Genomic DNA, 12,922 nt, shown 5'->3' with positions numbered 1-12,922 from the left:
GGTGGCAGGCTCCTGTAGTCCCAGCTACTTGGGAGGCTGAGGCACGAGAATTGCTTGAACCTGGGAGGTGGAGGTTGCAATGAGCCGAGATCGGACTCCATCTTAAAAAATAACACTTGGTGGCCAGGTGCGGTGGCTCACACCTGTAATCCCAGCACTTCGGGAGGCTGAGGCGGGCAGATCACGAGGTCAGGAGATCGAGACCATCCTGGCTAACACGGTGAAAACCCGTCTCTACTAAAAATACAAAAAATTAGCCAGGTGTGGTGGCGGGAGCCTGTAGTCCCAGCTACTCAGGAGGCTGAGGCAGGAGAATGGTGTGAACCCGGGAGGTGGAGCTTGCAGTGAGCCAAGATCGTGCCACTGCACTCCAGCCTGGGCGACACAGCAAAACTCTGTCTTAAAAAAAAAAAACAAAAGAATAAAAATAACACTTGGCATGCAGCAGGTGTCAGTAAATGTTACCTCCATCTCTTCTCTTGGTTGCTCCTAGAAAACCAAAGCTATAAAGGCCATCATCTATGGCCAACTATTCCGCCTGGGTGGTGATGTCCAGTTGCCCACCCATCTTTGCAAAATCCCCTCCCTCCAGGGAGCCTTTCCTGATTCATCACACTGGACTCCGGGTTGTCCTGGAACTTGTGTGCATAATTCATACTGCAAGTAATTTGCACTTTTATGATTCTCTCGCAATTGCATAGCATGCATGGTTTGCACACACTAATATGGCATTATCTTATTTAATGTTAACAACACTGTGAATTAGATATTGTTCCCCCATCCAATTTACAAGTGAAGAAATTGGAACTCAGATTAACTGGCTTGGGAGGATCATATAACTCAAAGTGGCCCCACCAGAACAGAACCCAGGCCTCTGCCTCTGACATTCTGGGCACGTTCCAGTGCACCTACTGCCTCACCATGTGCTCCTTGAAGCCTTTCCCTCTGTGTGCAGCCCTTGTGTCCCTGAAGCCTGTGAGCATGTCAGGGGCAGGGATCACAGGCGTCCACTGGAGTAGGAGCTTCCCAAGGACAGAGACTCTGTCTTCTCTCTCTCTGTTTCCCCTCAACACCTAGCAGTGTAGGTTCTCAGGCCATGCTGTCGACTGACCAATGAATCATTGTTAGAGACCCCCTCCTGGAATGCCCTTACATGACCTCTCCATCTTCCAGGATAGAGTCTTGCTTTGGGGAGCCACAAAGTGGCCACAGTCAGGAATTCTGGTCCAAGGGCAGAAGGAGCAACCCAAGCCTCTGTGAATACAAGTCCTTGTTTGACTCCAGCTCAAAGGCTGAGCTGTCCAGGATGTTCATGAGGGGCCAGCTCTGGCCTCTGGGCTATCAGATGTCTCTGGCCTGGCAGTAAAAGGCCATTCACTGCAGCTGAAGAAAGGCCAGCAGGCCAGGCAGAGGGACTTACCTACTGAAGTGTTCAGGGTTGGGGGTCCAAAGATGCTGAAGGACTGAATGGTGGTCATCTATATATCAGTGTGACGATGGAACAAGCACAGGAAAAGGCATAAAAGTATAGATTTGCAAAGCAGGCCAGAGGAAAGAGTCAGGCCCATAGAGACCGAAAGCACATAGCTACATTGGAGGCAGATCAACACTCACTGAATATGCAGGGCAGGATCACGGAGAGACAAGGTAGGAGAGGCTGACACAGGGGCATGTGCGGTAGAAAAACAGAGTCAGCACGTTTGTGATGTGCACGCCAAGCAGTGGAAATGAGAGACAGACAGATACTGTGTGAGACCCATCCAAATGTGTGTGAGAGGTGGCTGGATACAAAGAGGCTGTGTGTGCACAAGATCGACTGTTTGAGGACACAGGCCCGCCGATGTGCAGGGGGTGTGCGGCAACCAGACAGGCACAGAGAGTGTCTGAGAGGTGGAGGGACCCCTCCAGAGAAAGAAGAGTGACCTTGTGCTCAGCCTGAGGGTGGGGGGGTGACCCAGAGCAAGGCGAGTATATTCTCACCAGCCTACCCCCCTTCTCCTTTGGCCAGCTCCTACTAAAAGGGGTCTGTGTCATGCCTTGTCTCTTTCTTGTGGGGCATCTCCAGCTTGGGAGACAGGAACAAATCTCTGACCTAGTCCCTGCCCTCTTTGACTGCTCACCCTCTTCCAGCCCCTCTACCCAGCCTCAATCTCTCATTCTTCCTCTACTTTGAAGTCTGGCTTCTGTCTTGGCCCCTGTGGGTTTGATGACAAAGGGCAGTTCAGGAATGACACTATCTACACATACATGGCCATATGGACAATTTCAGGTGGTGGGACTTGCAGCAGCTGGGGTTCCCAGGACTGCTGACATTCTGCTGAGTGTTATTAGAAGATCAGGGACAGAGCTTATCATCTGGCTGTCACTGCCCCTTTCCAAGCCACAGCGAGCCTCCACAGAGGGGCCCTGGGGGATAGCCAGCTGCCCTGTGCCCATGCTGGAGTGAACTTTCCTCTGATCTTCCCTGTTTTCTGGATTTAGCCAGGGAAAATACAAGGGAGCTCCTTGCTCCCTGTGTGAGGTTCCAACTGAGAGATCCCACCCTTCCCAGCTCTGATCAGATACCCCTGAAGTTTGGAAGGCAACAGCTCTACAATCTCTCTCTCTCTTTTTTTTTTTTTCCCCCTGAGACAAGCATCACTCTGTCACCCAGGCTGGAGTGCAGTGGCACAATCATGGTTCACTGCAGCCTTGACTTCTTGGGCCCAAGCAATCCTCCCACCTCAGCCTCCCAAGTAGCTGGGACTACAGGCAAGTGCCACGATGCTATTTTTAATCCATGCTAAGTTTAAAATGTAATACAGGCTAATTCTTAAATTTTAAAATACACACTAATTTTTGTATTTTTTTTTATTTTGGTAGAGGCAGGGTTTTACCATGCTGCCCAGGCTGGTCTCAAACTCCTGGGCTCAAGCTATCCACCCACCTTGGCCTCCCAAAGTGCTGGGATTACAGGCGTGAGTCACCATGTCTGGCTTATACACTCTCTGATATCTCCACAAGTCCTTGTGGTTAGTTTCCTGCTCTTGGGAAGCAGAGTAGCAAAGTAGATGGAACATTCTGGAGCCCAACTGGTGTGGTATAATTTTCAGTTTGCTACTCACTACCTATGTGCATTACTTAGCCTCTTTGTGCTTCGGTGTCATTATCTGAAAGGAATGCCCACCTTGTGATATTTGCTCATACATTCGATAAACACTTGTAGACCACCTAATATATACCAGACACTGCAGATGTGGCAGGAGGAAAAATAGGCATTGCTCTTAAACTCATGTATGAAAAGAAATGGCCAGGTGTGGTGGGTCACGCCTGTAATCCCAGCACTTTGGGAGGCCAAGGCGGGTGGATCACTTGAGGTCAGGAGTTCAAAACCAGCCTGGCCAACATGGCAAAACCCTGTGTCTACTAAAAATACAAAAATTAGCTGGGCATGGTGGCGCGTGCCTGTAATCCCAGCTCCTCAGGAGGCTGAGACATGAGAATCGCTTGAACCCAGGAGGCGGAGGTTGCAGTGAGCCAAGATCATACCACTGTACTCCAGCCTGGGCAACAGAGAGAGACTCTGTCTCAAAAACCAAAACAAAAAAGAAATGGCAGGGCCAGGCATGGTGGTTTATGCCTGTAATCCCAGCATTTTTGGAGGCCAAGGCGGGCGGATCATAAGGTCAAGGGATCGAGACCATCCTGGCCAACATGGTGAAACCCCGTGTCTACTAAAAATACAAAAAATTAGCTGGGCATGGTGGTGCGTGCCTGTAGTCCCAGCTACTAGGGAGGCTGAGGCAGGAGAATGGCATGAACCTGGGAGGCAGAGCTTGCAGTGAGCCGAGATTGAGCCACTGCACTCCAGCCTGGGTGACAGAGCGAGACTCCTTCTCAAAAAAGAAAAAAGAAAGTAATGGCAGTGCTCGCTTTGGCAGCACATATACTAAAATTGGAACAATACAGAGAAGATTAGCATGTGCAAGGATGACACCCAAATCTGTGAAGCCTTCTATATTTAAAAAATATATATTAAATTAAAAAAAGAGAGAAAAAGAAATGGCAAACAAGCTAACAAATAAGCATGCAATAGGTTAGGTGGTGCTGTGTGTCATAAGGAAAAATAAAGCAGGGTAAGGGGCAGAGAGTGATGGGGTAGCCGGTATTTGAGAGTGGATAGTCAGGGAAGGTTTCTTTGATAAACTGTGCAGATAACTGGGGAGAGAGCTGTCCAGGCAGACAGAAGAGTATATGCAAAGGCCCAGAGGCAGGAATTGGCATAAGTTCAAGGAACTGCAGGGAGGTCAGTGTGGCTGAAGCAGAGTTAGCAAGGGGGCAAGTGGCCAGAAATGAGGTCACAGGTAGCCAGAGGCCATGTGTGCCATGCTGAGGACTTTGGCTTTTCTTCCAAGAGAGAGGAAGCTACTGAAGGACTTCAGGGAGAGGGACGATGTGATCCAACATGTTTTGCAAAGGGTCTGTCTGGCTACTATGAGGAGAGCAGACCACAGGGACACCAGGGGAACCAGGAAGCATGGAAGGGAGACTGCTGCAGTTAGCTAAGTGAGAATGGATGGTGGCTCACACCAGGGATAGAAGTGGAGGTGGGGAGACGGTTTTGAGGATTAAAGAAGATAACATTGGCCAGGTGTGATGGCTCACACCTCTCATCCTAGCCCTTTGGAAGGCTTAGGTGGGCGGATTGCTTGAGCCCAGGAGTTCGAGACCAGCCTGGGCAACACAGCAAGACTACTTCTGTACAAAAAATTTTAAAATTAGCTGGTGATGATGGCTTGCACCTGTGGTCCCAGCAACTCAGGAGGCTGAGGTGGGAGGATCGCTTGAGTGATTGGAGATTGAGGCTGGAGTGAGCCGTGTCCATGCCACTGCACTCCAGCCTGGGTGACAGAGCAAGACCCTGTCTCAAAAAAGAAAAAAAGAAGAAGAGGAAGAAGAAGAAGAAGAAGAGGAGGAGGAGGAGGAAGAGGAGGAGGAGGAAGGAGAAGGAGGAGGAGAAGAAGAAGAAGAAGAAGAAGAAGAAGAAGAAGAAGAAGAAGAAGAAGAAGAAGAAGAAGAAGGAGATCATTTACAGTACTTTCTCAATACATTGTATGAGGTTTCATTTGTGTTTCCCAGAGATTTGGGATCCAAATTAGCAACGGAGAACCACTGGAGTGCAGTGGCATGGGTGCTTAAGCTGATCTGAAATGATTGCTCCTGGCCTCTTGAGGTGGAGGGTTTGTACACACACAAACACACACACACACTCACACACACCCTGGCATCTGCCCAGTGACCCCAGGTGAGGGTCCATCAGGCCCTTACTGGAGAGACAGCCCCTCTCCCCTACCCCTTCCTATGGTCCTCTGTCTCATGTTCTCAGAAGCACACAAAGCCACTGATGTGTTGGGATACTGGAAGCAAGATAATCAGCTAGGATTACTGAGACGGTAGCTCACTATACAAGATCTGGAGGGTCTACCCTCTCTCCTGCCCCTCCCAACTGTGGGGTGGTGAGAAAGGCAGGTCTCCTCAAAGGTTATATAAATATTTGTTGAACAGTAACACAGCTGGGAGCAGGACCCCTTCCTCCAGCTGTCTGATTTGCTGCCCCAGAGAAATCTCAGCTGGGATTAGGGCTGAGCTCTGGAACACTCCACTGTGCATCTGCTGACCCCCAGTGCCCCCAGTTCAAACTCTCCCATCTACCTTCCAAACCTGTCAATCTGAGCCCCACACCAGGGAGGGAGTTGGCAAGAAGTGGTGCCATTGACTGGTAAAAAGAAGCCTGCCCCAGGAATCAAGACACCTGGATTGTGTGGAAGGATCTTGAGCTAGTCACTTGCCCTGTCTGGGCCTAATTTTCTCCTCTGTGAAAATGAGCGGTTTGAACTAGATGCTCTCTAAAGTCCTTTTTGGCTCAAACGTTCTGGATTTTCTGACCACATGAACTGGGTCTGATCCAGGGTACCTGGCATTTCCTGCAGGAAGGGCCTGGAGGTTGAGGAGGAAAGACAGCAGCCATGCTGGTCTAGGAAAGGAGAGAAGCGCCCCACATTCATGCATGAGGAACTCTGGAAGACACAGGCATTGCTAATGGTAAAGAAATCCATTGCCTGGACCTGGACCCAATGTCACTGTGGCTTCTAAACCTGTGGCCAAACAAGGCCACTCTATTATTAACCTTTCTTGCTGTTAATGTTCTAAAGCAAGTATAATAATACCTGCCTCACCTTAGATCACTAGGTTATTTGAAAATAGAATAAACTCATGGATGTGAAAATGCTTTGAAAACTTCTACACAGAGACTGGAAATTATTTTCTTAGACATCTGTCAAGGTCATGACAGATGATTCCCTCAGGATTCAGTAGGGTCATTGGGGGATCTGGGAGTAGGTTTTTGAAAGCTGGGATTAAGGATGTGGCCAGGTAATTCCCCATTGATCCTGCCACAGTATGGAAAGGGTTAATTCACTGAAGTCCCTCTCCCAATTCCTTTCTCTTTCCTTTCCCTGCCCCTCCATTCTGGTTTAATTCTTTCTCTTTTTAATCACTCTGCTGTAAAATGCCCATTGTCCTGCTTCTGCCACTATGCTATCAACTAGGCCTGGCTAGGATGCAGAGGAGTCACAGGCCCAGCTATCACCCACAGGCCCAGAGGGGCATTCTCTGACTGGCCAAAACTTGTTCAAGGACAGGCTTTTCCATCTGAGGAATGAAATAGCCTTATGATTGATGGGAACGAGAAGACATGAGGGCAGGTCAGTGGACAGAGTTGTGGATACCTACCTTGGGACCCTAATCCTCTCAAGGGTCTCATTTCTGGGGCTCACCAGGAAATCGGGTATGTGATCAGGCCCCAGACAGGTGACCCTGGAACCCAGAAACCCTCAGGCAAGCGACACTGGAATTTAGAGCACACCAAACTGCTTCTCAAGTCTTTCCCTTTTTTTCTTACCCCATTCTAACCAACCACATCAACCTCTGAGATTATTGTCCAGGAGACAAGGAGAGCCTCCCATAAACTATCTTTCGATGTCTCTGTTGGAAATGAAACTTCAGCCAAAAGAACCTTGGGCCTCAGCCAAGGTGACTCCAGAGATCCTTTGAGGTGGGGAAGGTGTGGGAAGGAAGAGAGAATTACCCCCTCCCAGGAATCTGGCTGAGGGACCTCATGCATATTAGCCTGCATTCTGCCCTCTGCTTTGGACATTTCCTGGACTTTCTATGCCTCAGTTTCCCCCTTGTAAAGAGCTGCTGTGAGAGTGCTGGCACGGGAGACAAATGAGATCATGGCTCCTACGGGCTTTTTGAAGAGAAGCCCCACAGGAGCACAGAGGAAGCCTATGTGAGATAGACAGGCCTTTTTCCTCTCTCCCTCTTTGGCTGGGTTTTCTTTCTGGACAAGTGCCTGACTCCCAGCTCCCTTTCAGCAGGTGTCATCCCCCTCTATCATGTGTCCCTCCGCTGCCCCCCACTCCCTGCACCCCAGGCTACAGTCATGCTCAGAGTCACCCCTTCATTGCCCGTCCCCCACCCTCCACCCCCACTGTAGTCAAGACAACCGTGCCACCATATCCCTTCCACTCTGCCACACCCTCATGACAGGCAAGGTCAGGGCCCCTTCAAGCGCAGAAGCTCCCCATTGACAGGGGAGGCTGTGTTTTCATATTTTCACAAAAAACTCCCAGACAGCATTTCTCTTCAGTGCTGCTGCCAATTACCCAAAGCGCCCTGACCTGAAAATAGCAGGTGCTAATTTGCATGTTACTTATTTAAGTAGCAACGCTTCTGGGATCCTGCTCCTTCCCCTATAAAAGCCCACCATAACCTCCACGAAGCAGTAAGGTAGACACTACTGTGGGACTTACCCTCCTCATCAAGAAGGAAAGAGGAACTTATAGCAGGAAACTTGCCTTCTGTTGGGTTCTGGCAGCTCCGGAATCAATCCCAAGAAGGAGGTGATTTAGAGACCCTATACCCCAGAATGCTCAGTGGGGACTCAGCTGAGAGCCTCTCCCCTGAGCTGAGCTACTGGCTGAGACTTGTTCTCTTTATGGTTGCTCCTCCAGTCCCTGTGTGAGGTGAGACACACAGGGAGGAGGGTGGAAGGAAGGGTGGGCAGGCCTCCAGGTATGAGGATGAGGGATGGAGCCACATGGTCTCTGGGGGGCTGCGAGGGAATGTTCAGGAACAGCTCAGCTCCATGCACAAGACCCCTGTCCCTCCAAGTAAACCCCTGTGCCTACCCCTTTCAGGCCTCAGATCTCCCTCCTTCCAGGCCCTCCCTGCTGAGAAAACCACAAAGGAGGAAACCTTATGGAAAGCTTACAGCTAGATCTGGAGAAAAACATCCCCTGCTGATGACATTCCTTTGGCTGAGACAAAGTCATTTTACTCAGGATTCCATGCTGGCTGAGGCTAAAGAGAATCCCTTATGGCACGTCACTGTAAGCTGTTCCCCAGATGACCCAGGCCAGCTCCAGCACAGCTGCGTGGACAGAGCCTCCCTAGAGAACTCATTGTGCTCACTCTGTTTCGGGTGGTGGTGAGGATGGGAGGCTCAGGACATTACCAGAACAGGAGAGCCAGGATAGGGCTTGGCCAGGGACATCATCCTGGAATGAAATGGAAGAATATGTGAGAGAGAACCATCTGCCTTGCTCTGATTCCCCCTCAGAGCTGGTCTGCTTGGGAGCTGGTGCATCTTTTCTAAGTCTTACTACCCAAACCACTTAGAACAGAGTAAAGGGAATAAAAATCTGTCTGCCCCCCATGCTAGGGGGAAGTCTGAGGGATTGGTGCTAGGATCACTGCAGCTCTTTACTCCCCTTTGATCTCAAAGCATATTTGGAAAACTTGGCCACAATATGCAACCTCAGAAACAAAGACCCTTCCTCCAACTTAAACTGTTCCATTCTCCAGAAACAGAGGTCCTTCTGCTGAGGTTTTCTGTCCTCTAAGAACTGTGGTTCATCACTCTAGAGCTGCAGCCCCAGGTCAGTGGCATTGGGCAGCCAGAGTAGTAGGGGCAGATGGGCTGTACAGTTACCCAAAGTGCATTGACCTGTGGGCCAAAAATAGTAGGGGCAGCCTGCATTGCTGGGGGGCTTGGGAAAGGACTGTTCCTAGGACTCAAAGCACCACCCAGACCTCTTTAAAGGCAGTGAGAGTGAGGAGGAGGAGTTCAGGAGTGCAAACCTCTCCCTTAACATCTGTAAAAACTGAGGCCTGGAAAGATAGGCTTAAGAGAACACATGTGACCTGGATCTGTATGTGCGGCTCAGTCACATCAAACTGCCCAAACACTAGAGACTACTGCTCTGTGGTCCCAGGTCATCTCAGTTCAGCACTTTAGGGGGCTTAAAAAAATGCTGCTGTTGTTTTTGTCGCTTAAAGAAACTGCAGGTATAATTTGTCCATCTCTAAAATGTAGGCTTCCCAGTTTGCCCAGTTCGCATTGGCATTGGGACCCAACCATAGACACTTAGCCCCTTCCAGGAGCCAAGAGTGAGAACTGGAGGAAGCAAGGGTGAGGGCAGCAAGCTAATTCCCCCCACAGGGCTCCTTTCTCTGGAACCAGGAGAGTGAAGTTACCAGGAGGACCCTCGGGGGGAGGAACCCAAAGGGAGGACCCTGCTACTGGACCCCACTGTTTTTTTCCTAACCAGTCAGCTGAAAATGCATCCTGGATAAAGACACAGATCCTTGGGTGGCGTGAGCTGTTGTTTCTCTCCCACAATCTTCCCCCAGCAAGCACACCTCACCTAATCTGTGGTCTCCTGAATGCTGGAGAGATGTTAGGCCCCACCCCCTGAGGTTGTTAGGACATCGGAAGGTCGCACCATCCTACTTGGCTCCCAGCTGTGAGCAGAAGGGTCCTGAGCCAACCTGTGGCAATATGTACCCCTATCGGACCTTCGTTTCCCACCACACCCCTCCACGGACCTTGTTTTAGGCAATGCACTGACCCATGCTCCGATTTTTAGAAATTTCTAAAAGCCTAGAAAGGAGCCAGGAGGAGGCCGGGAGGAAGCCCTCTATGGAGAAGGTTCTGCCCAGGCCTCCCCAACTCCTTACCCACCCGTGCCCGAGAGAGAAGTGGCTCGCTGCTCACACCCCCTTCTGCCAGTGCAGCGCGAGTAAGAGCGCCCAAGGGACCACAGCTGGCATCCCAGGGGTTAATTCCGGAGCAGCCCAGGTGGAGGTCGAGCCCCCAGCCCCGTCGGCACCTCCAGGCTTCCGAGGCCACCGGAACGGAGGAGGCTGCGGTGGCTCTTTGTCTACCTGCTCTGGGTGTTAAAGAGCCCGCTCGCAGCCTGCATCGCCGGGGCTCGGGACAGAAGTCAGCGGCGGGGAAATGGGGCTCTGTCACTTTAAGTACAGCTGGAGCCGTAAGTACAAGCCCGGGTGGTGGGGAGAAAAGGGAGCGGAGGGCAGGCGAGGGTTAGGTTTCCGACCCTCCGCGTGGCCCACAGCTCATACCTTTTCGGGTGTCCCCGGGTGTCAGGCGAGAGCAGTCCTGGGGGGCGCTGCGTGCCCACCCGGTGAATGGCCGCCTGAGCCGGGGAAGATGCTTCATCTGCCCCTGCCCAGATCCGGAAGAACGGTGAATTTCCCCCGCAGGTAAGCGCCCCCACCCCCCTGGCCTCACCGCCAGACCGCAGAGCTGGGGTCGGGTTTGTGGCACACCCCGCCCCGCCGCAGCCCCCCAGTTCCGCCGCAGCTGCAGTCTCAGGGGCAGTGGGTGTGGGGTCCGCAAGAAGGAGGGTCTTGGCCGCGCTCGCTTTTCCGCCAGAGAGAGGAGTGCCTGCGCCGCCGGAGCCTCCGAGCTCCTGGACGTTTGGCTTACGGGCGTCTGGGGCTAGGAGTGGGTGTGTGGAGGGCTCTAGAGAGTGGAAAGGGAAGGAAAGGAGCTTAGGCGCCCGGGAGACCTGGACGGAGCTGAGACAATAGCGCAACTTGATTGAACTTCGATGGTTGCGGCTGTGGCGCGTGGGGGCCCGGCCTGTGAGGGTCGGGGGTCCTGGGGACCAGGCGGGTGGAAGGAGGAGGGGCTTGCAGCCCCAGGTCGGCCCTGCCAAGGTCACCCTAGTTCCGGAAGCTCCGGGGGTCGTCCTGGGGTGAAAGGAGGTGGTGGGAGGCGGAAGGATGAAACAGGGGAGGGAGGGGACGTTGAATTTGTGACCGTACTGCTGGCTGGATACTTCCGAGAGAGAGTGAAGCCTGGTGCTCTACCCTGGGAAGGGGTGAAAAATCGGAGAGCCGGGTAATTTGGGGAGACGCACAGTGAGGGACTGGTCTTGTAAGGTGACGGCAAGGCACAGAGGCTCCTTCATAAAGGGGAAGTGAGTGTAACCACAGCTGGCCCTGGGACTCTCTGAGCTGACTTGGAAACTGCACTTCCAAGGGAGAATTAGGAAATTCCACCGGCCTGAGACAGGGGGCTGGGGTTTCTGGGTTTTTTTAGGGGGGTGGGCAGGGGAGGCTTCCCACCTCACTATTCTCACCCCATATACACTCTCCTTCCCCTCAGCCTCCCGCAGACCTGGGAAATTGGAGGTTGGGCCCTATGCCTGGTGCTGTGGCCACTCCCACCTCAAATCTCAGGCAGCCCAGACCTGCACCCTGTAACATGCTCCTGCGTCCTCATATTGCTCGAAGGGAGCCCCAAGTACCCTCCAGGGGCTCAATTGCAACTGTGCACACAAAGGTCTAGGGTAAAAGCAAAGAATTGGGCAAGGCCTGAAAAGAGAGGCATCTTCTGCCTCCGTTCCTGCCCCGCAAGACCATGGGCACCAGGAGCCCCTTGGAAGCCAGAGGCCCGCTGACTCCAAACTTTTTTCCCCTACCACAGTATGACAGAATGCAGCCCTGAAGCCCCCCTGGAATGTGACTTGGGTCCTTGGGGTCACTTTGCCAAAATGACTGGTAGGTATGGTGGTGTCATAAAAGGAACCAGTTTATGAGCAGAGAATAAACCCATGTAGGGACCTCTTACTTCAGGTGAGATCCTGGGCTGAGTCCTGGACAGCTCACTGGGCCCTGGAGAAGGTGAAGGGAAGGAACTGTTCATAACCTCCTCTCCTCCCTCCACCTCTGCCACCCCAACTAGAGCCTACTTCAGATCCACATAGGGTGTGCCCAAGGAAAATTATAATTGCCACCCAAACAATATTTGCACTGCTTCTACTCTTAAATTCTTTGCTTCCCCAATGCCTGGAGGGTGTGCAAGTCCTCTAAGTGACCCCAGTGCCCTTTCTCTGAGCCTATCACTCTTTCCTTCCTACTCAACAGCCTTTTCTAGGCTACCTCATTCTTTCTTTTGAATTGATATTCTCCCCGCCTCCTTCCTTTACCCAACTCCATCTCATGGGAACCTGCCCTTATAAAGAGAGCTTAGTGCCCTATCCTGGGGCCATAGCTATTGAATACTCACCTAGCTCCTTACCAGAAACAGACTTCTGGGCAGGTGTGCCAGGGCGGGTACCTGTCTGCCATAGCCCAGGTTGAGGAGCAGGTCATGTTACACCTACCCAGCCTACTAGGGTGGAGCTGGGTTAGGCCTGTGGTTTCCTTTCCATCCAAGCCCAAGACTTTCAGGTCAATTGCTATTGGTAGGCAAGGAGACAGGGGATGTTGTAAAGTGGAGGTCATTCCTCGAATTGCCACACTTCACATATAAAATTTAACTAGCCTGGCTCCAATTCACAGAGGGGGAGCTTAGCCCAAGCCTTTGCTCTGGGGAGGGCTCAAAACTTTCCCTGTAAATGATGTTAGGCTGAGGCCAGCAGGGATCAAAGAGATGCTTACCCTCCAGAATCAGGTTTCCCTTAAACTCCAAAGGAGGCAGCACTGGGAAGATGTGAGGGTATTTGGGTGAATGACTTAATTGGCCCTCAGGTATCTCCATGACCAGCTTTTGATGAGTGAGCTGTGA

At 51.8% G+C, this 12,922-nt stretch overlaps 1 protein-coding gene and 1 pseudogene across 11 annotated transcripts in view; both read left to right on the top strand.

Annotated features, from left to right (window-relative positions):
* NAV1 (neuron navigator 1) overlaps positions 1-12,922 on the top strand; it is a 305,087-nt gene that overhangs the window by 207,802 nt on the left and 84,363 nt on the right. For 3 of the 11 annotated variants that reach the window (XM_054657526.2, XM_054657515.2, XM_016935638.4), the window contains exon 1: positions 10,407-10,608. The exons of the other annotated variants lie outside the window; for them this stretch is intronic. In XM_054657526.2, the coding sequence (XP_054513501.1) occupies positions 10,556-10,608 (53 nt within the window). In that variant the 5' untranslated portion in view covers positions 10,407-10,555. Of the gene's footprint in view, positions 1-10,406; positions 10,609-12,922 lie in introns of those variants that run through there. 11 annotated transcript variants of the gene reach the window in all.
* Positions 3,905-4,004, top strand: LOC112207012 (U6 spliceosomal RNA; annotated as a pseudogene).

Source organism: Pan troglodytes, chromosome 1, assembly GCF_028858775.2.
Source record: "Pan troglodytes isolate AG18354 chromosome 1, NHGRI_mPanTro3-v2.0_pri, whole genome shotgun sequence".
NCBI lineage: Eukaryota > Metazoa > Chordata > Mammalia > Primates > Hominidae > Pan > Pan troglodytes.
This window is presented reverse-complemented; position numbering and strand designations above follow the sequence as displayed.